Source organism: Gadus macrocephalus, chromosome 4, assembly GCF_031168955.1.
Source record: "Gadus macrocephalus chromosome 4, ASM3116895v1".
Lineage (NCBI taxonomy): Eukaryota > Metazoa > Chordata > Actinopteri > Gadiformes > Gadidae > Gadus > Gadus macrocephalus.
In genome coordinates, this window is record NC_082385.1 from 33,701,669 (window position 1) to 33,729,235 (window position 27,567).

At 44.6% G+C, this 27,567-nt stretch overlaps 3 protein-coding genes and 2 long non-coding RNA genes across 12 annotated transcripts; 3 read left to right on the plus strand and 2 right to left on the minus strand.

The window, feature by feature from the left end:
- LOC132455383 (E3 ubiquitin-protein ligase TRIM39-like) lies at positions 1–2,206 on the plus strand. Its single transcript, XM_060049230.1, has 2 exons — positions 1–125; positions 233–2,206. Exon 2 carries the CDS (start codon positions 235–237, stop codon positions 1,849–1,851), a length of 1,617 nt encoding a protein of 538 aa, XP_059905213.1. The 5' UTR covers positions 1–125; positions 233–234; the 3' UTR covers positions 1,852–2,206.
- LOC132455381 (E3 ubiquitin-protein ligase TRIM39-like) lies at positions 32–20,131 on the plus strand. Of its 3 annotated transcripts, XM_060049228.1 has the most exons (3): positions 32–125; positions 5,286–6,836; positions 19,679–20,131. In XM_060049228.1, the coding sequence occupies exons 2-3, from the start codon at positions 5,288–5,290 to the stop codon at positions 19,726–19,728; spliced, it is 1,599 nt and encodes a 532-aa protein (XP_059905211.1). In that variant the 5' UTR covers positions 32–125; positions 5,286–5,287; the 3' UTR covers positions 19,729–20,131. The 3 variants fall into 3 exon arrangements, with proteins under 3 accessions (XP_059905211.1, XP_059905209.1, XP_059905210.1); XM_060049226.1 differs by lacking the exon at positions 19,679–20,131 and having other exon boundaries at positions 5,286–7,256; XM_060049227.1 differs by lacking the exons at positions 32–125; positions 19,679–20,131 and adding an exon at positions 5,088–5,179 and having other exon boundaries at positions 5,286–7,256.
- On the plus strand, positions 47–26,292 carry LOC132455377 (E3 ubiquitin-protein ligase TRIM39-like). Of its 3 annotated transcripts, none has more exons than XM_060049222.1 (2): positions 47–125; positions 24,261–26,292. In XM_060049222.1, the coding sequence occupies exon 2, from the start codon at positions 24,263–24,265 to the stop codon at positions 25,886–25,888; it is 1,626 nt and encodes a 541-aa protein (XP_059905205.1). In that variant the 5' UTR covers positions 47–125; positions 24,261–24,262; the 3' UTR covers positions 25,889–26,292. The 3 variants fall into 3 exon arrangements, with proteins under 3 accessions (XP_059905205.1, XP_059905204.1, XP_059905203.1); XM_060049221.1 differs by lacking the exon at positions 47–125 and adding an exon at positions 17,777–17,992; XM_060049220.1 differs by lacking the exon at positions 47–125 and adding an exon at positions 24,015–24,154.
- On the minus strand, positions 8,578–10,019 carry LOC132455447 (uncharacterized). Its single transcript, XR_009525246.1, has 3 exons — positions 9,672–10,019; positions 9,349–9,436; positions 8,578–9,130 (listed from the first exon to the last, which is right to left on the minus strand). It is a non-coding gene; the product is annotated as an uncharacterized LOC132455447 (long non-coding RNA).
- Positions 10,030–16,418, minus strand: LOC132455442 (uncharacterized). 4 transcript variants are annotated; one of them, XR_009525232.1, is made up of 4 exons: positions 11,009–14,951; positions 10,667–10,768; positions 10,245–10,376; positions 10,030–10,090 (listed from the first exon to the last, which is right to left on the minus strand). It is a non-coding gene; the product is annotated as an uncharacterized LOC132455442 (long non-coding RNA). The 4 variants fall into 4 exon arrangements; XR_009525234.1 differs by having other exon boundaries at positions 10,033–10,090; positions 10,223–10,376; positions 11,009–14,960; XR_009525233.1 differs by lacking the exon at positions 10,030–10,090 and adding an exon at positions 15,945–16,418 and having other exon boundaries at positions 10,100–10,376; positions 11,009–14,532.
- Positions 26,293–27,567: the final 1,275 nt, after the last annotated feature.

The following is a 27,567-nucleotide window of genomic DNA, read 5'->3' on the forward strand; positions in this document are numbered from 1 at the left end:
AGAGGAGAGGAGAGGACGTCATGTTGAGGAAACGAAACCTAAAGCACCCCGACGTGTAAGCAGTTCTCTCTTTCAGGAGATAATAACACGCGTTAAATAGTCCGACAGACAGAAACAACAACAAGGTGAGTAAAGCAGCACAACTTTGAGATAAGTTAAAAACACTTTTGCAGTTAGGAATAACAAAAATAATGGGATTGCTCAATCCATAAACCTTGTCGTCTGTGTCTAGGAATGGCCTGCGCCAACATGTCCTGGTCTGAAGAGAACTTTTCATGTTCCATCTGTCTGGATGTGTTAAGCAATCCAGTTACCACACCATGTGGACACAACTTCTGCAGAACCTGTATTACAAAGTACTGGGATGAAGAAGTCAAGTGCCCCTTTTGCAACGAGCTTTTCAACACAAGACCCGATGTACGTGTCAATATCCTCTTATCAGAGATGGTTGATCGGTTTGGAACTTCTGTACGAATAAAAGAGCAGCCTTGTTTTGGACCAGCTGATGTTTCTTGTGACGTCTGTACTGGGACCCAGCTGAAGGCTGTGAAGTCCTGCCTAGTGTGTTTTATGTCTTTCTGCCAAACCCACCTGGAGCCACATCAGAGAGTAGCAGTCCTGAAGAAACATCGGCTGGTCGAGCCTATGGACCGTCTGGAAGACAGGATGTGTAAGAAACACAACCGACTTCTGGAGCTCTTCTGCCAGACTGAACAGGTGTTTGTGTGTCAGTTCTGCAAAGAGACAGACCACAAGTCCCATCCTGTTGTATCTCTAAAGGAGGAGTATGAAGTGAAGACGGCCCAGCTGGGGAAGATGGAGGCTGATGTCCGGCAGATGATCCAGGAGAGACTAAATAATATTCAGGAGATTGAAGACACAGTTAACCGCAGCAAAGCAGATGCAGACAGAGAGATAGCCGATGGTGTGCACATCCTCACTGCTCTGAAGCGCTGCATTGAAAAGTGCCAAGATGTCCTCAACCAAATGGTTAAAGAGAAACTGAAATCCACAGAGAAACAAGCTGAAGACCTCATCAAAGAGCTGGAGCAGGAAATAGAAGATCTGACCAATAGATGGTTCGAGGTGAACCAGCTGTCACACACTGAAGACCACCTCCACTTCCTCCAGGCCTTCAGATCCCTGAAGGATCCTCCACCCACCAGGGACTGGACCATGGAGGTCCGTCCTCCGTCATACGTAGGGACCTTGAGGAGATCCCTGGATCAGCTGGAGGAGACACTGAACATGGAGATGAAGAAGCTGAGTGATGCTGAACTGAAGAGGGTCCAGCAGTATGAAGTAGATGTGACTCTGGATCCCGATACAGCTCATCCCTGTCTCATCCTGTCTGAGGATGGGAAACAGGTACATGATGGAGGTGTAGTGAAGGCCCTCCCAGACAACCCTAAGAGATTTACACAGGTTCTAAGTGTTCTCACGAGGCAGAGCTTCTCCTCAGGGAGATTTTACTTTGAGGTTCAGGTTAAAGACAAGACTGGATGGACTGTAGGAGTGGCCAGAGAGTCCATCGACAGGAAAGATCTGATCATAGCGACCCCTGAGACGGGTTTATGGACTCTTTGGTACAACAATGATGTGTTGTTATTTAGAGATAACCCTGCTGTCCGTCTCCCTCTGAGAGCTGAGCTCCAGAAGGTGGGGGTGTTTGTTGATTATGATGAGGGTCTGGTCTCCTTCTACGATGTGGAAGCCAGGGTTCATATCTACTCTGCTACTGGCTGCAGCTTTACTGAGCGTCTCTATCCAATCCTCTGTCCAGGCAACCATGATTATGAAGGTATAAACTCTGCCCCCCTGATCATCTCACCTGTCAATCAAACAGACTAGATCCTTTGTTTGATAATGAAATAATCAAACGACCAAAACAACTAATGTTGTTTCATCAATTAGAATCTCTACCATGTGAGATCTGAGAGAACTGTTTTCATATCTTACTGCTGTCATATAAAAATGATTACTTAAGTAGGAAGTGAACCCTGACTATTATAAATGATAACCCATTCTAAATAATTAGATAACATTATATTCTTCATTGTCTGTTTTCTCCAGTCTTTTAAGGTTTACTGCTATACAATTATTAACGGTTGCAGTCATGTATAGCATGGTTTCAGGATTGATGTGTATTTCATAATCACCTAAACATGATTGTTAGTTTAAACTTCGGAATCATGAGCATAATCAAATGTAAAAATACTTTTGTGATGTAAATAAAAATGGAAACACAGCTGACGAGTCAATGACTTTAATGTCCGCCATACAGCAACCCAACATGTGTAAGACAAAGATCACAGGTAGTACATGTCAAGACTCATCTCTCCTCTCTCCATCCTCTCATCTTAGTTCCTCCTCTCTCCTTCCTCTCTCTTCTCCGCTCTTATCTCCTATGTCTGCTCTCCTTTCTAGCTCATCCAGGATTGTGTTAAGTATTGTTTTTCATCCACATTACATATGTGTGACTAAACGTTTGTCTTGTCTTCACTATAGTCTACTACCTGTGCCCTGGCGCATACAAGCAGCAGTCCCATAATCAGTGTTGTGAGCGACACCCAGTGGCGGGAGCGGGTATCAGCACAGAGGGGCGGGACCTTCTTTGTGGGCCCCTAATCCTACTCTTTTGTAGTACACTTAATTTGACTATTTACCTAATATTGTGAGACATGACTCTTTTTTGCATTTCATCGCATGATTAAGGTACAAATTACTTTCTTTCTTTCATTATTTTGATCAGCCGTTCAGGTAAGAGTCGTCTGCGGTCCCTTTCTCACCCACAGTATTATTAGAATTGCATCGTTGAATAACACAAAGGTGTTAAATGAATACAACGTGTTTATGGCGTCGGCTTGGTGGCTGGTGTGTCGAGGATAGCCGCAGCAGACCGAGTGGGAGACGTCTTCCGCGAACTTTGGCCGAGTGATGACGTTACACGCCTTGGACAAGCCACCGACCGCCTGGTTTAGGTGGTCGGTGCGGGCCGCTCTGTGGTTCTCTGAGGGCGCGGCACCAACTGCCAGCTCTACCGGTCGAGCCACCAGGGACGAGAGATTCAAGTCATCCAAAGTATTCCTGGAACTGTTGAGTCACCGTTTAGACTAGAGAGAGAGAGAGAGAGAGAGAGAGAGAGAGAGAGAGAGAGAGAGAGAGAGAGAGAGAGAGAGAGAGAGAGAGAGAGAGAGAGAGAGAGAGAGAGAGAGAGAGAGAGAGAGAGAGAGAGTCTGACTGTCTGACTGGTTTCATGCTGTGTTTGTGTGTATAACAGGGAAATAAAGAACCTTATTTGATGACATCATACAGCAACTAAATATATGAAGTGTTGTCTTGTTTTTCGTTTGATTTCATGAAAGGTGATGCAATGGGTTACATGGTAGTGATGTGGATTCATCCTGGTCCAAATCTCAACTTAAATGCATAACATTTTAAAGACGTAGGTAAATATGGCCTCAAATGGCCCTCTTTTAAACACATACTACCGCACTCGTTAACTGATACTTGCAGTTCCGGGTTATCAAGTTACATCATTCAAATGTTCTGGCTCCACCTCAAAGACGGTGAATACTTGATCTGCAATCAAGCCCCACCTCTCAATGGAAAACGAGTGTCAGCCAGACGTCAGCCAGAATGCATTCTTTACATTCTGATAGTCTGGACCAGCTCCAACAGCATGTTTGGTTTTCCTTCAAAACTTCAAGTTCACAACTTCAACTGCAAGTTACTTTATTCCTACAACCCTATCATCCAAAATGTGATTCTTATTCTCTGATCTTTTCTGTGCAGGCTTGATTGGTTTAGAAAGGAATAAAAATGATTCTGCTTGATTAAGTTGTGGGTGGACGGGTTCTGGACGGGGTTCTTTAGACACCGGAGCATTTCTCATCATGTTGAACCAAACTAATGGCTGCAGTGGAAGAGTAACAAAGAGCAGGTCCAGTTATTATTAGATTAGGTTACATTAGATCAACTTTAATGTCCGTTTACACAGAAGTTTGTCTTGCATTACACATCTCTTTAATCCTCATAGAATTAAAACAGCACGTAAAAATATGTACACAACATTTAAGAGTCCAAGAGTACATACACACAAATACGTACATAACAGTCAGGGGTTTCACAGTCCAATAAATGAAAGACCATAGATGTCTCTGGGGTGTGTGAAAAGATATTGGGAGTGTGTAGTGTGTTGTTGTTATGATTTCCATCTTGCTGTCCGGACAACACAGGTAGAAAGGTATTCAATTAGCTAGTTCTGTAATAACTCTGTAGCTGGATTCAGCTGGACAGTCACTATAAGGTGAGTGCATGGTTTCTGGTCACCTGCTTGGAACGGAGCCAGGAGGGAAAGCAGACTCCACCCATTCAGTTGGCTCAAAGGAATGTAAGGAAATCCACGTATTGAAATTATGTCAGACCGCATTGGATTAGCGGAAAATAATTTTGCTCATTCACACCTTGATAAGCCTCAATAACAAATATAACTAAACTATTAAACCAGTTGTCCATCACTTCAGATTTTCAAACTATTTGTCCCTGGTGCGTAAAAGCTACCCATAATACACTGTTTATAATGTGACATTGTTAACTGCCACGGCACAATTTAGGTTTGTTTTGCTGTCGCTGGCATTGACTGTGTTGTCTCTGAATTGGGAACTGGTTGGTCTGGTTGGTCTGCCCTACCCTGAGCCTCATGATGCAGCTGTTTAATGAGGTTAGGGATGAGCCTTATATAACTACCAGCGTTAACTCAATGTTAAATCACAAACCATACTAGCACACACAACCTGGACACACTTGGACACACACTTCTTCAGTCATGTTTGCACCATCTTTTTGTCTGTGCTTTGTCCTATATTCTGTTTTCAAATATATTTGAAAGAACAGCGCATGAATGTCAGTGAACTGTGCATCCGTATTGGCGGGGCCAGGTGTTAGGGGAGGAGCCATGTGTTAGGATAGGAGCTACGTTTTAGGGGAGGAGCCATGTGTTAGGGGAGGAGCCAGGTGTTAGGGGAGGGGAGGAGAGGAGAGGACTACTTGATCAGGAAACAAAACGTAACATTACCAGAAGCCAAGTCAATCCGACGTGGAAGCAGTTCTCTCTTTCAGGAGGAAAAGAAAACCCCATTTTGAAACAAATAGTCTGACAGACAGAAACTTCAACAAGGTGAGTAAAGAAGCATAACTTTCAGAGAAGTTAAGACCTTTCTTCCTTACGGAATTAAAAAAATAATGGACTTGCTCAATACATAAACCTTGTCGTCTGTGTCTAGGAATGGCCTCTGCTTACACCTCCTGGTCTGAAGAGAACTTTTCATGTTCCATCTGTCTGGATGTGTTCAACAGTCCAGTTTCCACACCATGTGGACATAACTTCTGCAGAACCTGTGTTACAAAGTACTGGGATGAACAAGTCAAGTTCAAATGTCCTCTTTGCAACATGGCTTTCAACACAAGACCTGATTTACGGATTAATACCCTCTTATCAGAGCTGGCCGCTCAGTTTCAAACATCCAAACGAGTAAAAGATCAGCTCTGTGTTGAACCCGGAGAAGTTCCCTGTGACGTCTGTACTGGGACCCAGCTGAAGGCTGTGAAGTCCTGCCTAGTGTGTCTTATCTCTTACTGCCAAACCCACCTGGAGCCACATCAGAGAGTCGCAGTCCTGAAGAAACATCGGCTGGTCGAGCCTATGGACCATCTGGAAGACAGGATGTGTAAGAAACACGACCGACTTCTGGAGCTCTTCTGCCGGACTGATCAGGTGTGTGTGTGTCAGTTCTGCCCAGAGACAGACCACAAGTCCCATCCTGTTGTACCTCTAAAGGAGGAATATGAAGTGAAGACGGCCCAGCTGGGGAAGATAGAGGCTGAAGTCCAGCAGATGATCCAGGAGAGACTAAATAATATTCAGGAGATTAAGGACACAGTTAAACACAGCAAAGCAGATGCACACAGAGAGATAGCCGATAGTGTGCACATCCTCACTGCTCTGAAGCGCTGCATTGAAAAGTGCCAGGATGATCTCAACCATATGGTTAAAGAGAAACTGAAAACCACAGAGAATCAAGCTGAAGATCTCATCAAAGAGCTGCAGCAGGAAATAGAAGATCTGACCAATAGAAGCTCAGAGATGAAGCTGCTCTCACACACTGAAGACCACCTCCACTTCCTCCGGACCTTCAGATCCCTGAAGAATCCTCCTCCCACCAGGGACTGGACCACGGTGGATGTCCGTCCCCCGTCATACGTAGGGACCTTGAGGAGATCCCTGGATCAGCTGGAGGAGACACTGAACATGGAGATGAAGAAGCTGCGTGATGCTGAACTGAAGAGGGTCCAGAAGTATGAAGTAGATGTGACTCTGGATCCTGATACAGCTCATCGAAGGCTCATCCTGTCTGAGGATGGGAAACAAGTGCATGATGGAGGTGTGAGGAAGAAACTCCCAGACAACCCTAAGAGATTTACATATATATATGTTCTCACAAGGCAGAGCTTCTCCTCAGGGAGATTTTACTTTGAGGTTCAGGTTAAAGACAAGACTGCGTGGTTTGTAGGAGTGGCCAGAGAGTCCATCAACAGAAAAGATCGGATCATAGTGAACCCTGAGAATGGTTGCTGGACTCTCATCTATTACATGGATGGGTTGGCATTTCAGGATAACCCTGATATCTGTCTCCCTTTGAGAGCTGAGCTCCAGAAGGTGGGGGTGTTTGTTGATTATGATGAGGGTCTGGTCTCCTTCTATGATGTGGAAGCCAGGGTTCATATCTACTCTGCTACTGGCTGCAGCTTTACTGAGCCTCTCTATCCATTCCTCTGTCCAGGCAACCATGATTTTAAAGGTAACAACTCAGCCCCCCTGATCATCTCACCTGTCAATCAAACAGACTAGGACCTTTCTTTGATAATAAAATAATCAAATGACCAAAACAACTAACGTTGTTTCCTGAATTAGAATCTCTACCATGTGATATCTGAGAGAACTGTATTCATATCTTTCTGCTGTCATTTAACAAGGAGTAATTCAGTAGGAAGTGAACCCTGACTATTATAAATGATAACCCATTCTAAATGATTAGATAACATTATATTCTTCAATGTCTGTTTTCTCCAGTCTTTTAAGGTCTACTGCTATACTATTGTTAATGGTTGCAGTCGTGTATAGCATGGTTTCAGGATGGATGTGTGTTTCATAATCATCTAAACATTATTGTTAGTTTATACTTCGGAATCATAAATGACAAAATAGTTATGTTAATAAAAATAGAAAAACAGCTGATGAGTCAATGACTTTCAATGTCCACCATACAACAACCCAACATGTGTAAGAAAAAGATCACAGTTGCTACATGTCAAGATTCTCCCCATGTGTGTGAGGACTGTGACTGTGTCTTGTCATCTCTCCTCTCTCCATCCTCTCATCTTAGTTCCTCCTCTCTCCTTCCTCTCTCTTCTCCGCTCCTATCTCCTATGTCTGCTCTCCTTTCTAGCTCATCCAGGATTGTGTTAAGTATTGTTTGCCCCTAATCCTACTCGTTTGTAGTACACTTAATTTGACTATTTATTTCATATTGTGACACATGATTCTCTTTTTTGCGTGCCCGGTACAAATTTGGTGCGACAGAACCACCCCCGGTCTACATCCTCCATTCAAAAAGAAGTACAAACGTGGGAAACTTTGCAGGAAGAACTATTTGCACCGAATGAGACGGGATAAGATGAAGAAAGCATAGAACAAACGAGGGATCGTTGAACACAAATAGTCCTGTTAACTAGTAGCTACATGCACAACGTCATGCAGGCTAATAGGCAGCCTGGGCACGTAACGTATCTATGACTAGGTAATTGAGCTAAGCTAGCAGCTACAGGCTGCCCATTACAACATCCACACATCGTTAAACAAAAGCAATGTACATGCACCAGTTCAAACATAACATTCTTACTATGACGGAAGACATACCTACGCATTGATGTTCTGTCCTCTTAGCTCGACGCCGACGCCAGTCCCGCTCTGTCTCATCATGGACTTCAAAACGCCAAGCTGTCTCTCCGATCAAGACTGGCCGATAGACACATGTCTTGCATCTTTCGGCGTAGGTCCCGCCCACGAGATTCAGCTCAACAGCAAGCAAAGCTTTTGGTTTTGCAAACAAAACTTTTGGATTCCCATGAATAATTTTTTTCATCACATTTATTTTACTTGCAATAAAACATTTGATTGCAGTGTGGAAAGTTTTGCTCTCAAACCTATTCTGTTTGATTGCATAATAAAGACACATACCTCCCAACATAACCAACGTTGCTATAGTACATTGATGCGAGACGGGGTGGATTGAACGTGTTGTAGTAGCAGAGAATGGCCTGCGGGGCAGTATGTACATTGTTAAATACATGAATAGGCTTGAATTTAGTAGAAACATGGATGTTTCATATTTTTACAAAATGGATTATGTGAACATTGCAGAATAACAATCATGTTATATTAAATGTATTGCAGGAGTTTAGCTTGACATTAACCAAGTTAAAGGACAATAAAATGAACCTCACCAAACATGTAGATGTCATTATGGGATTTTAATAACAAAAACACTTGACAGAAGTTTAATACAATTTTGTAAGGGAAAGCAGAGTAAAACATTCTCCCAAATGAATCTTTTCAAAATGTCACCACCATTCCGAAAGCAAGTGAAGAGGTTTGTGTAAAAGCAGTCCTCCCTGACCAGGTCTGTCCCTGACTCTAAACCCTGACTCTCAACCCTAACGCTGAACCCTCTGAGGGCAGGAAGACGCGCCTTCAGTGTAAAGGTTCGAACCACAGAGAAGGAAGAAGAAGAGGAAGCAGTAGAGAGTAGTGAAGTAGTGAGGTTAGTGACAGACGTAAGGGAAAGGCGTGTGGAAGCACACGGTTACATGTGGGGTGAAGAAGATCACTCCCACTGGAGGTCATTGATCCATCAGCCTCAGACTGCTGATGTCAGCAGGTCTTCTGGAGGACGAGGCTCAGATGAACTGAGGAGATGGGACCAGCAGGATGTCAGGATCAGGGCGGGTTCAGCTCAGGTGTGTCTACCCCCGACCAAACAGGATCAGGTTGGGTTCAGCTCAGGTGTGTCTGCCCGGACCAAAAAAGGACATTGATTAGGTTCAATATTCAAAAGATGCAACATTATCTGAACCAAAGAGACGTCATTAAGGAGCAGGCAGGCTTTAGGGCGCCTTGCTCAAAGACGCATCACTGTATTCTGAGGACTTGAACCCGGCACCATTGGTTTGAGAGTTGAACACCAAACCCCCAACCCCGTCCACTATGTCCAGATAATGCAAACTTACGAGGAGTCCTTGATGGTAGAGTCCTGATTGTCCTCAGGATTTGCCTTCCAGGTGTACGGCTTCTCCATCAGTCCTCCAAATTCCTGGTCTGGTTACAAACGTAATTTGTCTCTTGAAAGGTAACAAAGTAGGAGTAGTTACAGTAGTAACTTATGTCTAATGTAAGGTAACAAACGCAGGAGTAGTTGGGCTCTAATGGCACGTAACAAAGTAGCAGCTATAGTTTGTCTGGTAAACAACCACAGTACTATGCCGTAACTTGTACTGGACAAACTAATCCTGTGTTAGAACAAGTCCACTCTGTTTATTTTATGCAAATTTACGAGGATCCTTGTTGGTAGAGTGATGTCGTCCTCCAGAGTCTTGGCTCCTCCATCAGCTCTCCTCAGCCAGAGTCCTGGTTTGGAACAAACAGCACGAGTCTGACCCTGACGTCTGGTAACAAACATGTAGATTGTATTATTTTTAAGCCCTTTATTTCCAGTTTGTGTGGTTAATACAAACTTACAATCCTTGTTGGTAGAGTGATGGTCATCCTCCAGATTCACGGCTCCCCTACCAACTCGCCTCCGCTCCAGAAACACGTTCTAGTAAGAAAACACAGCGGTAGTTGGTTGACGCATGTCAAAGTAACAGCTGTATTTTTCCCTTTAGGTCAACCATCTAAGTAAATAAAAACTTTTCCTAGTCGTCCTCCAGCGTCTCAGCTCCTCCAGCAGCTCTCCTCAGACAGAGTCCTGGTCTGGAACAAACAGCGGAAGCCTTGCTTCAACATGTGGTAAAACAGATGTAGTCGTCTGGTATATATGGTACAAACGCCGGTAGTTTGTGGTAGGAGTATTCTACGAGAAGTGGCAGTGAGTGTGATGATCACTTCAGAGTCAGGCTCCATCTACCTCACGACAGACATCCTTCACCAGGCAGGGCCTCCACCAGCTCCTCCACCAGGCAGGGCCTTCAGCACGTCTCCTCCATCAGCTCCTTCAGCACGGCTCCTCCATCAGCTCCTTCAGCCATGGATTCCTGGTCTGGTTACAAACAGTTGATCTCAGCAGTAAATCACCTGGGGACGCAACACAAATGTAACCATATTTAAACACTTCAATTAGACAACGTCTGCAGATTGTCGTGTTCAGCAATTCATCCACTACGGTCGTAGCAGCACTGGTAACAATAATGGCTCATATGACTCCTACATAACCCCCATATGAATTAACTCAAATCACAGCTTGGCACAGATTTAAAGTCATAAGATGATCAAAACCAGACCTAAACTACCGTGGATTTTAGTGTTTCAGATGAGCTTGGTGATGGTTACCCTCTGGTCCGGTGCTGCAGGCCCCTGGTCTCCAGCCTCAGTCTCCGGTCCATCCTGGCACCACAAGCCTCCGGTCCCCAGCCTCTCAGCCTCGCCTTTCAGCTACAGCAGCAGGTTTATATCAGCATTTGCCCAACAATAAACTTATTTGACTCATCCGAAACCGATTTACACAATTAATTGAACTATTATTTTATAACTCAAGGCTAGAAAAGACTTGAGACCAGACATGAGCATTCCGTTTTTGGGAATGAAGACAGAGCAGTCCACAAGTTTAAAGAAGTGGTTCAGGCCATGCATTGAAACTGACCTGAGAAGACTCTACTCACACAGAGCACTGACCTGTTCTGGAGGACTTCTGACAGGAGGTGGAGGTCTGGCTCTGGGTGAGGAGGTGGAGGTCTGGCTCTGGGTGAGGAGGTGGAGGTCTGGCTCTGGGTGAGGAGGTGGAGGTCTGGCTCTGGGTGAGGAGGCAGACACCTTGGGACAAACTACATGTTAACTTTTTAACCTTGTACAGTTCTAGAGTATCTTCTACTGTAACATGTGGGAAGGACGGCCATTATATTAGCTTTGATATTATCCAGTTGGTAACTCTGCACCAAAGTCATTGTTTAACGTCATTCCATTGGGTAGGGTTTAACTTCTGTGGCAATTAATGACAGCAAATATTTAGAACGTACAAAAGCTGAAGTAACAAAGAACACCAAGCAGTATCGATATTAAATCAAATATACTCAGCCATATTCAGGTGCTGGGTTCCGTTGAAGAAATGTCAAATTGTCTTCCATCTTGAAATGATTTTCAGCCTTCACTGATGTCAAAATTGGGCCCGCAAGTAGAACGCCGTTTTGTACGCAGCGAGAGTCTCGTCACGTCAACGTTGTTAAAATTACGGCGCAACCATCGGAAATTATCAACATATTGTACGACGTACGCGTCAGTATGTATTTAATATCAAACTAAGTTGTTTAAGATAAGGGGCAACAATTCCAAATGGAAACCGACTGAAATAGTTTCCGTTGGCAACGGCTCGAGGTTACGCAAATACAATCCAGAACGTTCCGCCAGATTCCCTCAGGGGTCTCCTGACCAACTAACTGCCAGGTGGTTTCTTATCGTTATCAAGACTACAACATTCTATGCTAACCATTAGGACTAAATCAAGTGACCACACTCAGAACCTTCCACGGCGGGAAGCACAAACCGTCCGACTGGAATCCGAACATTCCAGCCAGAACCAACCAAAGAAAAAACAGAACCAGCGCCTCACCTTGAGCTGAACGGAGGAAGATCCTGAAGTCCAGCGATGGTCTTCAATAAAACACAGCCAACAGACTTACCTTGAGGAGATCTGTTTGTTGCTGTTGGTAATTACTACTATTCAGTGTACCTTTACATTATAATGCACCCAGTGAGTACAAGTTATATCACTCAAAACCATTAACCAAACTACCATGTACGTCCCGCAATAACTTTAAACCTAAAATCCTGGAATCATTCAATACAAAACCGTGTCTACATTTTACAATTATCTAGATTATTCAGGGTACACTACAAACCGTACAGAGCAAATCTAAACGTTGAGCTCACAGAGAGCCGACCATAGCCCTGCAACGTCACCCTGACCGCCTCAACACCAACAGCAAATCATGCCAGCCAGCCAACACATGTACAGGTGCAGTGAGAAGTGGGCATCTGAGTGAAAGGACTGCCCATAATATAAAGAAGCCCAATTCCTAAACTATCCAACCGTCTTCATGGTTTAAAGATTTACAGACTTGACATGCCATTGTGTTCTGATCACCTTTGTCTACTCCCTCGTTACTTATAAAACTCTACATCTCCATCACTAGAGTGTTGCATCATACTCATGGGGGTGTGGTCTGAGTGAGCAGAGATGCATGCTGGGATACAGTGCTGTCTGAAGTCTTCAGTTCTATAGACACGCCCCTCAGGAGAAACCAAGTGTTTGAGAATCTGTCGTGACATCAGTTACATGAGCTTGAATATCCTTCAAGATGGCGCCAGGATTCTCAGAGGAGAAAGGCCAAGAGGAAGATGTGAGGGTTCTTCTTCTCAGCCAGTGGAGCACAACAACAGTCCTCATCAGAGTACCATGGAACACTTTGAAACATTCTCCTCTTTACACCTTGAAGCCCCAGTGAAGGTTTCCTTACCTCCTCAGCTGAAGAGCACAACTCGTTCAGCTGGTCCTGTCCGAAACAAACACAGTTCAGCCTGAGAAGACGTGCAACTGAGAGCAAGACAAGATCCACAGGGTTCTCCATCAATCCACCCAGGTAGGAAGAGCCGTCTCATTACAGGTCTGAAGGTCATCTTGAATATCCATATAGGTCCCTTTCCAACTTCAGACTCTCCTTGTGGAATGCCTTTAGTTGTCCATCCTCCGTTGATCCTGATTGGTGAAGTCCTAGTTTGAAGTCACTGATCTGAACACGCCGCTTGCATCCTTTTACACTTGAGTTGAATACTCTCCTTCCTGCCCAGCGTGTTGGATATCACTCCGGAGTGTCGCTCAGGGCTCTTCATGTCTACTGGAGGCCCTTAAGTAAACATGTGACCATTCATCAGGTATGATTTAATCGACCATTCCAATATCCCAAGCCAATCACACAGAACCCCGTATGAACATGATCACTGTCGAAGCAAGCCGGACACACACACACATAGAACCCAGGACAGGCACGTAGAACCCCATGCCAGGTGTGAGTGGGAGACACACACAGTAGAACCCTGGAGACGCTCAAAAATCATCCATCTCATGTCAAACCCAAACACACACACCACCGAGCCATAAAAGGCCAAACAATCATGCAGGGTAAAAACCTCATGCCAAATTACATTCCATCATCCAACCCCAGCTCTCCTGCCAGGGCACCCAGAACAGAACAACCAATGTCTCCAAAGACGTAAATTATGTACAACATTCTTCAGTGGCGTCCCACATTGGTGATGGATTATGCTTGGCGTCTCCAAAAATGTCTCCCAGGTTGATTTAACATCTCTGAAGTCATGTCTTTGTAGTCCAGTGGTTTCCTGAATGAGGGGCCTTCACAGATGCAAACGGTGCAGCTTTAGTCAGCCTGAGGACAGGAAGGAGATCATCTGTTCAGAAGACCACCCAGTGGAGGGGGGTGGCTCTTGAGGAGCAGGATCCATCTTGGAGTGGCCCCAAATAAGATCTTCTTGGAAAAACCATTCCTGGAGGAGTCAGGATGCCTGGAGGGGACTGTTGAATGTGTTCCATGGTTCTCTTTGTCAGACTGAAGTTGTGTTTTAGTCGTTGAGATGAGGAGCCCCCTCATCTCTCCCTGGTGTTTCTCCTTCTGAATCCCAGTCTCCATCTTAAAGAACATTCCAGTCAATGTAACTGACGTCACGACGGTTTCTCAAACACTCGGTTTCCCCTGAGCGGGCGCGTCTACAGACCTGTAGACTTCAGACAGCTCTGTATCCCAGTATGCACCTCTGCTCACTCAGACCACACCCTCCTCAGTAAAGCAACTCATGTGGTGAAGATGCAGAGCTCAGGAGAGCAACTGGAAAGAAGACTGAAGATATCAGAACCCAACCCATTACTCAATCTTACAACAATAACTTGGAGCCTGTAACCATTTTAACAAATCATTAAAACCAACATAAACCAAACACCTAAATGACCCATGAACCAATAAAACATCTTTACTACACAGATCAACCTTCAGGTAACGGGTTAACTCACCAGGAAGCCAAAATACAATGTGCCCAAGAGTAATGAGAAACTAATGACTTACAGTTTGCAGTTCATCTTCATGGTTAAGGTGGGATACTCACAGAACTGCAGTTAAATATCCATGATAGACCTTTGAAGGAAGGAACAGTTTACTCATGGTCCCCAAACTTGGGCACTGTCCCACAGTTCAACATCTACCATCTCCATTAAATCAGATAAATGAATGACAACACAAATGCAGGGCTTTTGGGATCATCCAACTTTTAAATAATGAATAAGATACTTAACTAATTCAGCTTTTTAAAATAAATTATACTTATTATTTGACTGTCGTTAGTCAAGAGTGATTTACCTCTTACTTTGACAAGTTTGAATCCATAGTCTCTAAAATGTTACTTTCAGGTAGAATCATTATTTGAATTTCAAATGAGAGTTTAACCACCACATGGTTGTTAAAAAGCATATTTTTACTGAAAACAAATAGCACAACCGTCGAGTCATTTGCACAACTCAAGCCTCCCTCCAGTCTAAAACTCGGCCCACTTAAGGAGCACCAGAATGGGTGTGGCTCAATCAGCCTATGAGCCACAGCTGCAGACTATTACGGCTAACAGCCGGACAGGAATATGTGCATCTAACTTTGCAGGCGAGCTGTGGCAGGTGAGCTAATTAGTAAAACTCAACGCAGGTTCAGCGCCCTCTGGTAACAGTGAGAGGCTATTTCAGCTCTGTGTTTGATCATAAATGACCTTCCTCATTTTAATTAAAAGGGATGAGTCTGATTTAGATTCATAAACGAAAAAAAGTCTTTCATTCAATTCACCTTACTGTGCGCAAGTGTGAGTGTGTGTGTGTGTGTGTGTGTGTGTGTGTGTGTGTGTGTGTGTGTGTGTGTGTGTGTGTGTGTGTGTGTGTGTGTGTCTGTTAGATTTCAAGTGGGTGAAAAGGAAGTCACGTGTGATCTTGCGTCCCTGTGGTGTAGTGAGCGGATGTGGACAGCAGAGGGCAGTGTTACCAAACGAGAACTTCTGCTCTGAGCTCTATGCGAGATACGTCTCAATTGCAACCGTAACTTTGCAGCATCCTGAACGGCCCTTTGAGGAGTGAGAAGTAAGCTTTCATCAAAGAGACCAGAGGGACTCATTCACCGGTTAAACTGGAGTCATCACCACGCCTACCACCACACACGTGAACGCACACACCCACACACACCAATACACCATATAGATTCACATATGCACGCGCACAGCACAGATATACATATAGATTCACACACAACATATAGATGCAAACCATATGCATACACACACGATAGATACAAACCATATACAGTATATACACGCACACCATAGGTATACACCATATAGATACACACCATAAAGATGAACACACAAAATAGACACACACCAAAGTTTAACTTAATATAGTGTAGCGGGCCAGTGGGTGTGGGGTTTCAACGCTACCAAGTTGAGCAGACAAAATGGCACAACACAGAGCAGTTCCAAGCAGAAATAAATATATATTTTTAAAAGGGTCATCCACCTCCTATATGCTCCAGTCGTCCAACACCTTCCATCTCTCTCTCTCTCTCTCTCTCTCTCTCTCTCTCTCTCTCTCTCTCTCTCTCTCTCTCTCTCTCTCTCTCTCTCTCTCTCTCTCTCTCTCTCTCTCTCTCTCTCTCTCTCTCTCTCTCTCTCTCTCTCTCTCTCTCTCTCTCTCTCTCTCTCTCTCTCTCTCTCAGGGCGTTCCGTGCTTCCAGGCGATCACACAGATCCTGCCTGTCCTCTGCTAGCCCTAGCTTCTCTAGCTCCTCTTCCAACTCCAACTTCCCCACATGTCTGTTTGCTAGCCCTCTTAACCCCAAGCACCCCAGCCTAACGATCCCCAGGCTTGCCTCGTTAGAGGGAGGAAGTCCATATATGGCTTGGGGGTGGAGCCAGCAGGTTGCCAGACCTACCACTCCCCTCACTCCTCCCTGGCGTCTGCACACACACACACACACACACACACACACACACACACACACACACACACACACACACACACACACACACACACACACATTGTGCATGCAAACTTTTTCATAATGCTTGATCTAAATAAACGAAATGCGCGGTTTATTATAGCTTTAAATAGCTACCTGACTGCTGTGCTGCTTATCCCCAAACATCTAAGGTTCCATCAAGTTATTGCAGAGTAAAATGAATACTAGTGAGGCAGACCTTACACATATACACACACACACACACACACACACACACACACACACACACACACACACACACACACACACACACACACACACACACACACACATCAAGACAGTGTGCAGGCAAAAAAATATCAATAAAAAATGTGAAATAAAAAACATTATTTGTGTACCCGCTGCTAAGGGGCTAAGTGGAGCCACTTGTGTGGTGTGTGTGTGTGTGTGTGTGTGTGTGTGTGTGTGTGTGTGTGTGTGTGTGTGTGTGTGTGTGTGTGTGTGTGTGTGTGTGTGTGTGTGTGTGTGTGTGCGTGTGTGCGTCTGAACATTGAGCTGTAACGTGGCTTGAAGATCTGGATTGTCATTGCTCGACTTTGTCACAGCGTGGTCTCTATCTATTTATCTATATTTATATAAACAGTATAAATAGATAATCTCTCCATCGATATCTTGTTCTCTTTTTTATTTTGATCAGCCGTTCTGGTAAGAGTCGTTTGCGGACTAATTTATACATTTTTGAGGTTAAAGTCTGGGAGATAAGCATTATAAAACGACTAGTGTTGACTCAATATCAAATCACAAACCATGAAATCAAACAAGAAAAAACGTTATGTGTTTCGTTGCCGTATAATGTCATCAAATAAGGTTCTTTATTGCCCTGTTGTACACACAAAGCAAGCAGTCAGTCAGTCAGTCAGTCAGTCAGTCAGTCAGTCAGTCAGTCAGTCAGTCAGTCAGTCAGTCTCTCTCTCTCTCTCTCTCTCTCTCTCTCTCTCTCTCTCTCTCTCTCTCTCTCTCTCTCATATATATAAACGTTGAGCCTCTCGTCCCTGGTGGCCCCTCTGTGCTGATTTCCGCTCCCGCCACTGGGTGTCAATCACAACACTGATTATGGGACTGCTGCTTGTATGCGCCAGGGCACAGGTAGTAGACTATAGTAGAGACAAGTCAAACGGGTATTTACATATATGTAATGTGCATGCAAAACAAACAACTTAACACAATCCTGGATGAGCTAGAAAGGAGAGCAGACATAGAAGCGGAAGGAGGGAGGAGAAACTAAGTTTAGAGGAGAGATGACAAGACAAAGTCACAGTACTCACACACATGGGGAGAATCTTGACACGTAGTAACTGATGTTTGGCTCTCTCTTAACTCCAGAAAGAAGAGAACATGCATCAACGCATTTGAAGAGGCCGACATAGTGAATGAATGAAGTGCTGCACTCACGCACCGAAGGGGCGGAGCCAGGTGTTAGGAGAGGAGAGGAGAGGACGTCATGTTGAGGAAACGAAACCTAAAGCACCTCGACGTGTAAGCAGTTCTCTCTTTCAGGAGATAATAACACGCGTTAAATAGTCAGACAGACGGAAACAACAACAAGGTGAGTAAAGCAGCACAACTTTGAGATAAGTTAAAAACACTTTTGCATTTAGGGAATTAAAAAAATAATGGGATTGCTCAATACATAAACCTTGTCGTCTGTGTCTAGGAATGGCCTGCGCCAACACGTCCTGGTCTGAAGAGAACTTTTCATGTTCCATCTGTCTGGATGTGTTAAGCAATCCAGTTACCACACCATGTGGACACAACTTCTGCAAAACCTGTATTACACAGTACTGGGATGAACAAGTCAAGTACAAGTGCCCCTTTTGCAACGAGCTTTTCAACACAAGACCCGATGTACGTGTCAATATCCTCTTATCAGAGATGGTTGATCGGTTTGGAACTTCTGTACGGGTAAAAGAGCAGCCTTGTGTTGAACCAGCTGAAGTTCCCTGTGACTTCTGTACTGGGACCCAGTTGAAGGCTGTGAAGTCCTGCCTAGTGTGTCTTATCTCTTACTGCCAGACCCACCTGGAGCCACATCAGAGAGTCGCTGGCCTGAAGAAACATCGGCTGGTCGAGCCTATGGACCGTCTGGAAGACAGGATGTGTTTGAAACACAATCAACTTCTGGAGCTCTTCTGCAAGACTGAACAGGTGTGTGTATGTCAGTTCTGTACAGAGGGTGACCACAAGTTCCATCCTGTTGTACCTCTAAAGGAGGAATACGAAGTGAAGACGGCCCAGTTGGGGAAGATAGAGGCTGAAGTCCAGCAGATGATCCAGGAGGGACTAAATAATATTCAGGAGATTAAAGACACAGTTAATCGCAGCAAAGCAGACGCAGACAGAGAGATAGCCGATGGTGTGCACATCCTCACTGCTCTGAAGCGCTGCATTGAAAAGTGCCAGGATGACCTCAACCAAATGGTTAAAGAGAAACTGAAATCCACAGAGAAACAAGCTGAAGACCTCATCAAAGAGCTGGAGCAGGAAATAGAAGATCTGACCAATAGAAGCTCAGAGGTGAATCAGCTCTCACACACTGAAGACCACCTCCACTTCCTCCAGGCCTTCAGATCCTTGAAGGATCCTCCACCCACCAGGGACTGGACCACGGTGGAGGTCCGTCCTCCGTCATACGTAGGGACCTTGAGGAGATCCCTGGATCAGCTGGAGGAGACACTGAACATGGAGATGAAGAAGCTGTGTGATGATGCTGAACTGAAGAGGGTCCAGCAGTATGAAGTAGATGTGACTCTGGATCCTGATACAGCTCATCCCTGTCTCATCCTCTCTGAGGATGGGAAACAAGTACATGATGGAGGTGTGAGGAAGGAATGCCCAGACAACCCTAAGAGATTTACACAGGGTCTACGTGTTTTCACAAGGCAGAGCTTCTCAGGGAGATTTTACTTTGAGGTCCAGGTTAAAGACAAGACTGCATGGTATGTAGGAGTGGCCAGAGAGTCCATCAACAGAAAAGATCGAATCATAGCGTCCCTTGAGACGGGTTACTGGACTCTTTACTTCAACAAGGATGCGTTGGTGTTTAAAGATAACCCTGATGTCCGTCTCCCTCTGAGAGCTGAGCTCCTGAAGGTGGGGGTGTTTGTTGATTATGATGAGGGTCTGGTCTCCTTCTATGATGTGGAAGCCAGGGTTCATATCTACTCTGCTACTGCCTTCAGCTTTATTGAGCCTCTCTATCCATTCCTCAATCCATGTCTCTGTTATTATAAAGGTAACAACTCTGCCCCCCTGATCATCTCACCTGTCAATCAAACAGACTAGGACCTTTGTTTGATAGCAAAATAATCAAACGACCAAAACAACTAATGTTGTTTCATGAATTAGAATCTCTACCATGTGAGATCTGAGAGAACTGTATTCATATCTTACTGCTGTCATATAACAAGGAGTAATTCAATAGGAAGTGAACCCTGACTATTATAAATGATAACCCATTCTAAATTATTAGATAACATTATATTCTTCATTGTCTGTTTTCTCCAGTCTTTTAAGGTTTATTGGTAAAAAATCGTTATTGGTTGCAGTCATGTATAGAGTGGTTTCAGAATTGATGTGTATTTCATAATCATCTAAACATTATTGTTAGTTTATACTTCGGAATAATGAATGACAACATAATCAAATGTAAAAATACTTTTGTGATGTAAATAAAAATGGAAACACAGCTGACGAGTCAATGACTTATAATGTCCACCATACAACAACCCAACATGTGTAAGACAAAGATCACAGTTACTACATGTCAAGATTCTCCCCTTGTGTGTGAGTACTGTGACTTTGTCTTGTCATCTCTCATCTCTCCATCCTCTCATCTTAGTTCCTCCTCTCTCCTTCCTCTCTCTTCTTCCGCTCCTATCTCCTATGTCTGCTCTCCTTTCTAGCTCATCCAGGATTGTGTTAAGTATTGTTTAGCATCCACTTTACATATGTGTAAATACCCGTTTGACTTGTCTTCACTATAGTCTACTACCTGTGCCCTGTCGCATAGAAGCAGCAGTCCCATAATCAGTGTTGTGAGCGACACCCAGTGGCGGGAGCGGGTATCAGCACAGAGGGGCGGGACCTTCTTTGTGGGCCCCTAATCCTACTCTTTTGTACTACACTTAATTTGACTATTTATTTAATATTGTAAAACATGATTCTCTTTTTGCATTTCATCGCATGATTAAGGTACAAATTACTTTCTCTCTTTCATTATTTTGATCAGCCGTTCAGGTAAGAGTCGTCTGCGGTCTCTTTCTCACACACAGTATTATTAGAATTGCATCGTTGAATAACACGAAGGTGTTAAATGAATACAACGTGTATATGGCGTCGGCTTGGTGGCTGGTGTGTCGAGGATAGCCGCAGCAGACAGAGTGGGAGACGTCTTCCGCTGTCGCTCTCCAAGGTGCTGAACTTCGGCCGAGTGATGACGTCACACGCTTTGGACAAGCCACCGACCGGCTGGTTTAGGGAATCACCCCCGGTGTACATAATCCGTTTAAAAAGACGTAAAAACGTGGAACACTTCGCAGGAAGAACTATTTGCACCGAATGAGACGGGATAAGATAAAGAAAGCATAGAATTGTTGACGGCTTTTTAGTGCCAAACCAAATCTCAACGGCATTAAAAACAAGACTTGTCTTCTGGTTCCTCGACCTCCTCTCACCTACAACGATAGAAGATCATTATAGCCAAACCATAACTCAGAATGTGATCACTAGCAGACTTTTGTATCCAGAGCGTCCAGTGCGATGAAGGCCCAGGTCTGGGCTGCTCAGGGGGGACATCGGGGGTCCTGTGGACAAGGAGTCTAAATGTGACCGGTTCGTTCTGCGTTGTGTTTCTTTCTAGCAATGAATGACGTGACCCACGATGTGTCTGGACTCGGGCACTCCGACGTCCATTTATTCGATCTGAATACACACATATACAAATAGCTTCCTTAGCCCTTGTGCCCTTACTCCAACTCTCTTCCCAAGGGTATCGCAACAAAGGGCTAACTACATACAATATTACAACAGAAATGATTGAAATAAAAGGAATAAAAGACATACCTGAATACACACATATACAAATAGCTTCCTTAGCCCTTGTGCCCTTACTCCAACTCTACGAAACACACAGGGGGGGAAGGGGAACTAGCATGACTACACGAGGGTCAGTTATATGCTAGTACATCGCAACAAAACACAAAGTTCCCCATAACACAGAAATCTATCTAATAACTATCGATAGATTATAAACCCCAGACTTCCAATTAAACAATATATAATCAAAATAACTAATATAAATAATGATAAATTATAAGATGGTCAAAGATTTGATTACAATATAAATGTACACACCTCTTCCCAAGGGTATCGCAACAAAGGGAAGAGGGCAGGGGGCGCGGGAAACTTATCGGGTTCTCTGGAATGTGGGCGGGAGTATAGAAGGAGGTGGAGCCAAATCAAAAAAATAAATAAAATAGAGCTTAAGGCGGCATGGAAAGCTAAACTTCAGGTAATACAGAAAAACAAAGGCAATTGTGTAATTATAATTTAAAGGATATAACACACCCTGTTACATAAACACACCAACCAAGCGGGGCCCCTGAGGCCCTCAACAGTCCTGGTTTATCGTGGGGCTCCAGGGCTGCCGGCTCCCCGTGAACGCCCCTTCAGTTCAGCTTCAGTAAGCCCAGGACAGGTGTGTGGCACCAGAGCCAATCAGCAGGGGACCGGGTCACCCTATCAGCCAATCAGGAGGACCGGGTCACCCTATCAGCCAATCAGAAGGACCGGGTCACCCTATCAGCCAATCAGAAGGACCGGGTCACCCTATCAGCCAATCAGAAGGACCGGGTCACCCTATCAGCCAATCAGAAGGACCGGGTCACCCTATCAGCCAATCAGAAGGACCTGGTCACCCTATCAGCCAATCAGAAGGACCGGGTCACCCTATCAGCCAATCAGAAGGACCTGGTCACCCTATCAGCCAATCAGAAGGACCGGGTCACCCTATCAGCCAATCAGAAGGACCGGGTCACCCTATCAGCCAATCAGAAGGACCGGGTCACCCTATCAGCCAATCAGAAGTGATACCTGAACCAGCAGGTGTTCCACCTGGAGACGGAGACATCCAATAGAAGTAATGGAAACCGATCTGTAAATGGAGTAGGAAAGATGGCTGCTTGAAGTATCGGTTAAAAGTCCTGAATTAATTCATGAATTGAGTTCCTCCCTGAACTGCGGGCCGTTCTGTGGTTCTCTGAGGGCGCGGCACCAACTGCCATCCCTACCGGTCGAGCCACCAGGGACGAGAGATTCAAATCACCCAAAGGATTCCTGGAACTGTTGAGTCACCGCTTATTAAAACTGTTTATGAACCGTTTATAAAAAGAGAGAGAGAGAGAGAGAGAGAGAGAGAGAGAGAGAGAGAGAGAGAGAGAGAGAGAGAGAGAGAGAGAGAGAGAGAGAGAGAGAGAGAGGGGGAGGGAGGGAGGGAGGGAGAGGGAGAGAGGGAGGGAGAGAGAGAGAGATAAAGAGAGGGAGAGAGAGAGAGTCTGACTGACTGTCTGACTGGTTTCATGCTGTGTTTGTGTGTATAACAGGGAAATAAAGAACCTTATTTTATGACATCATGCCGAAACCAAACACGTAAAGTTTTTTCTTTTTTTTCTCCGTTGTTTGAGTTCATGAAAGGTGATGCATTGGGTTACATAGTAGTGATGAGGATTCATCCTGGTCCAAATCTCAATTTAAATGCATGACATTTTAGAAACTTATGTAAATGTGGCCTCAAATGGCCCTCTTTTAAACACATACTACTGCACTCGTTCACTGATACTTGCAGTGCTGGGTTATCAGGTTACAATCAATCAAATGTTCTGGCTCCACCTCAAAGACAGTGAATACCTGATCTGCAATCGAGCCGCACCTCTCAATGGAAAACGAGTGTCAGCCAGACGTCAGACTCCACCCATTCAGTTGGCTCAAAGGAACATAATGAAATGATGTAACACCGCATTGGATTATTGGAAAATAATTTTGCTCAATCACACCTTGATAAGCATGAATAACTAATAGAACTAAACTATTAAACCAGTTGTCCATCACTTCAGATTTTCACACTGTTTGTCCCTGGTACGTAAAAGCTACCCATAATACACCAGTTATAATGTGTCATTGTTAACTGCCACGGTAGTGGCAGTTAACAATGACTGTGTTGTCTCTGAATTGGGAACTTGTTGGTCTGGTTCGTCCGCCCTACCCTGAGCCTCATGATGCAGCTGTTTAATGAGGTTAGGGATGAGCCTTATATAACTACCAGCGTTAACTCAATATTAAATCACAAACCATACTAGCACACACAACCTGGACACACTTTTTCAGTCATGTTTGCACCCTCTCTTTGTCTGTGCTTTGTCCTATATTCTGTTTTCAGATATTTTTGAAAGAATAGCGCATGAATGTCAGTGAACTGTGCATCCTTGTTGGAGGGGCAAGGTGTTAGGGGAGGAGCCAGGTGTTAGGGGAGGAGCCAGATGTTAGGGGAGGAGCCAGGTGTTGAGGGAGGAGAGTAGAGGACGTCTGGATGAGGAAACAAAACGTAACATTCCCAGAAGCCAAGTCAATCTGACGTGGAAGCAGTTCTCTCTTTCAGCAGGAAAATAAAACACATTTTGAAACAATTAGTCTGACAGACAGAAACATCAACAAGGTAAGTGAAGCAGCATATTTTTCAGAGAAGTTAAAACCTCTCTTCCTTAGGGACTTAAAAAAAGAATGGACTTGCTCAATACATAAACCTTGTCGTCTGTGTCTAGGAATGGCCTCTGCTAACACTTCCGGGTCTGAAGAGAACTTTTCATGTTCTATCTGTCTAGATGTGTTCAACAGTCCAGTTTCCACACCATGTGGACACAACTTCTGCAAAACCTGTATTACAAAGCACTGGGATGAACAAGTCATTTTCAAGTGCCCTCTTTGCAACAAGGCTTTCAAAAGAAGACCTGATTTACGGATTAATACCCTTGTATCAGAGCTGGCCGCTCAGTTTCAAACATCCAAACGAGTAAAATATCAGGTCTGTGTAAAACCTGGGGAAGTTCCCTGTGACGTCTGTACTGGGACCCAACTGAAGGCTGTGAAGTCCTGCCTAGTGTGTTTTATCTCTTACTGCCAAACCCACCTGGAGCCACATCAGAGATTCCCAGTTCTTATGAAACATCGGCTGGTCGAGCCTATGGACCGTCTGGGAGACATGATGTGTAAGAAACACAACCGACTTCGGGAGCTCTTCTGCCAGACTGAACAGGTGTGTGTGTGTCAGTTCTGCACAGTGACAGACCACAAGTCCCATCCTGTTGTACCTCTAAAGGAGGAATATGAAGTGAAGATGGCCCAGCTGGGGAAGATAGAGGCTGAAGTCCAGCAGATGATCCAGGAGAGACTAAATAATATTCAGGAGATTAAAGACACAGTTAACCGCAGCAAAGCAGATGCAGACAGAGAGATAGCCGATGGTGTGCACGTCCTCACTGCTCTGAAGCGCTCCATTAAAAAGTACCAGGATGACGTCAACCGAATGGTTAAAGAGAAACTGAAATCCACTGAGAAACAAGCTGAAGACCTCATCAAAGAGCTGGAGCAGGAAATAGAAGATCTGACCAATAGAAGCTCAGAGGTGAAGCGGCTCTCACACACTGAAGACCACCTCCACTTCCTCCAGGCCTTCAGATCCCTGAAGGATCCTCCACCCACCAGGGACTGGACGAAGGTGGAGGTCCATCCTCCGTCATACGTTGGGACCTTGAGGAGATCCCTGGATCAGCTGGAGGAGACACTGAACATGGGGATGAAGAAGCTGCGTGATGCTGAGTTGAAGAGGGTCCAGCAGTATGAAGTAGATGTGACTCTGGATCCTGATACAGCTCATCCCCGTCTCATCCTGTCTGAGGATGGGAAACAAGTACATGATGGAGGTGTGAGGAAGGAACTCCCAGACAACCCTAAGAGATTACCAAAAAACATATGTGTTCTCACGAGGCAGAGCTTCTCCTCAGGTAGATTTTACTTTGAGGTCCGGGTTAAAGACAAGACTGCGTGGTATATAGGAGTGGTCAGAGAGTCCATCGACAGAAAAGATCTGATCATAGTGACCCCTGAGACGGGTTACTGGACTCTCTTCTCCTACAAAGATAGGTTGGTATTTAATGATAACCCTGATGTCCGTCTCCCTCTGAGAGCTGAGCTCCAGAAGGTGGGGGTGTTTGTTGATTATGATGAGGGTCTGGTCTCCTTCTATGATGTGGAAGCCGGGGTTCATATCTACTCTGCTACTGGCTGCAGCTTTACTGAGCCTCTCTATCCACTCCTCTGTCCATGGACCTGGAGATATGGAGGTAACAACTCTGCTCCCCTGATCATCTCACCTGTCAATCAAACAGACTAGGACCTTTGTTTGATGATAAAATAATCAAACGACCAAAACAACTAATGCTGTTTCATGAATTTGAATCTCTACCATGTGAGATCTGAGAGAACTGTATCCATATCTTACTGCTGTCATAGAACAAGGGGTGATTCAGTAGGAAGTTAACCCTGACTATTATAAATGATAACCCATTCTAAATTATTAGGTAACATTATATTCTTCATTGTCGGTTTTCTCCAGTCTTTTAAGGTTTACTGCTATACAATTGTTAATGGTTGCAGTCATGTATAGCACGGTTTCAGGATTGATGTTTATTTCATAATCATCTGAACATTATTGTTAGTTTATACTTCGTAATCATGAATGATAACATAATCAAATGTTAAAATACTTTTCTGATGTTAATAAAAATGGAAAAACAGCTGACGAGTCAATGACTTTGAATGTCCACCATACAACAACCCAACATGTGTAAGACAAAGATCACAGTGACTACATGTCAAGATTCTCCCCGTGTGTGTGAGTACTCTGACTGTGTCTTGTCATCGCTCCTCTCTCCATCCTCTCATCTTAGTTCCTCCTCTCTCCTTCCTCTCTCTTCTTCCGCTCCTATCTCCTATGTCTGCTCTCCTTTCTAGCTCATTCAGGATTGGGTTAAGTATTGTTCTACATGCACTTTACATATGTGTAAATACCCGTTTGACTTGTCTTTACTATAGTCTACTATCTGTTCCCTGGCGTATACAAGCAGCAGTCCCATAATCAGTGTTGTGAGCGACACCCAGTGGCGGGAGCGGGTATCAGCACAGAGGGGCGGGACCTTCTTTGTGGGCCCCTTATCCTACTCTTTTGTACTACACTTAATTTGACTATTTAATATTGTGAGACATGATTCTCTTTTTTTGCATTTCATCGCATGATTAAGGTACAAATGACTTTCTTTCTTTCATTATTTTGATCAGCCGTTCAGCTAAGAGTCGTCTGCCGACTCTTTCTCAAACACAGTATTATTAGAATTGCATCGTTGAATAACATGAAGGTGTTAAATGAATGCAACGTGTTTATGGCGTCGGCTTGGTGGCTGCTGTGTCGAGGATAGCCGCAGCAGACCGAGTGGGAGACGTCTTCCGCTGTCGCTCTCCAAGGTGCTGAACTTCGGCCGAGTGATGACGTCACACGCTTCGGACAAGTCTCCGACCGCCTGGTTTAGGGAATCACCCCCGGAGTACATACTCCGTTCAAAAAGAAGTTCAAACGTGGAACAGTTTGCAGGAAGAACTACCTGTACTGAATGTGATGAGATAAGAAAAAGAAAGCATAGAATTGTTGACGGATCTTTTGTGCTGTACAAAGTCACCGTGATTCACCGTTTATTGAAATGAAAAAACGAACTCAAATATAAGTAGGGTGTGCAGCGCAGCAAATCGCGCCAGCAGACATGGCCTTTCTAGCAAGCTCAAAGCAAACAAAACAAAATATTTCGGAGGATTCGGGAGGAGCAGCAGCCAAAGGAAACCCACAATAACTCATTGTATAACTCACTGCCTACAGCTACCAAACGAGTGAGTCCGTTTCGCCGCCCCCTCCTACGTAGGCAGGGGGAGGGGGCACACTTGAATATTGCCTCCCACTTCCCCACTCCCCTCCAATCAGAGCATAGCTAAGACTTTGTGGACCAGCGGACGAGCAGCTCCGCC

Bases quoted from the DNA above. Each gene is read 5' to 3' on its own strand.
- LOC132455383 (XM_060049230.1), top strand. From the start codon at position 235: ATGGCCTGCGCCAACATGTCCTGGTCTGAAGAGAACTTTTCATGTTCC.
- LOC132455377 (XM_060049222.1), top strand. From the start codon at position 24,263: ATGGCCTCTGCTAACACTTCCGGGTCTGAAGAGAACTTTTCATGTTCT.
- LOC132455381 (XM_060049226.1), top strand. From the start codon at position 5,288: ATGGCCTCTGCTTACACCTCCTGGTCTGAAGAGAACTTTTCATGTTCC.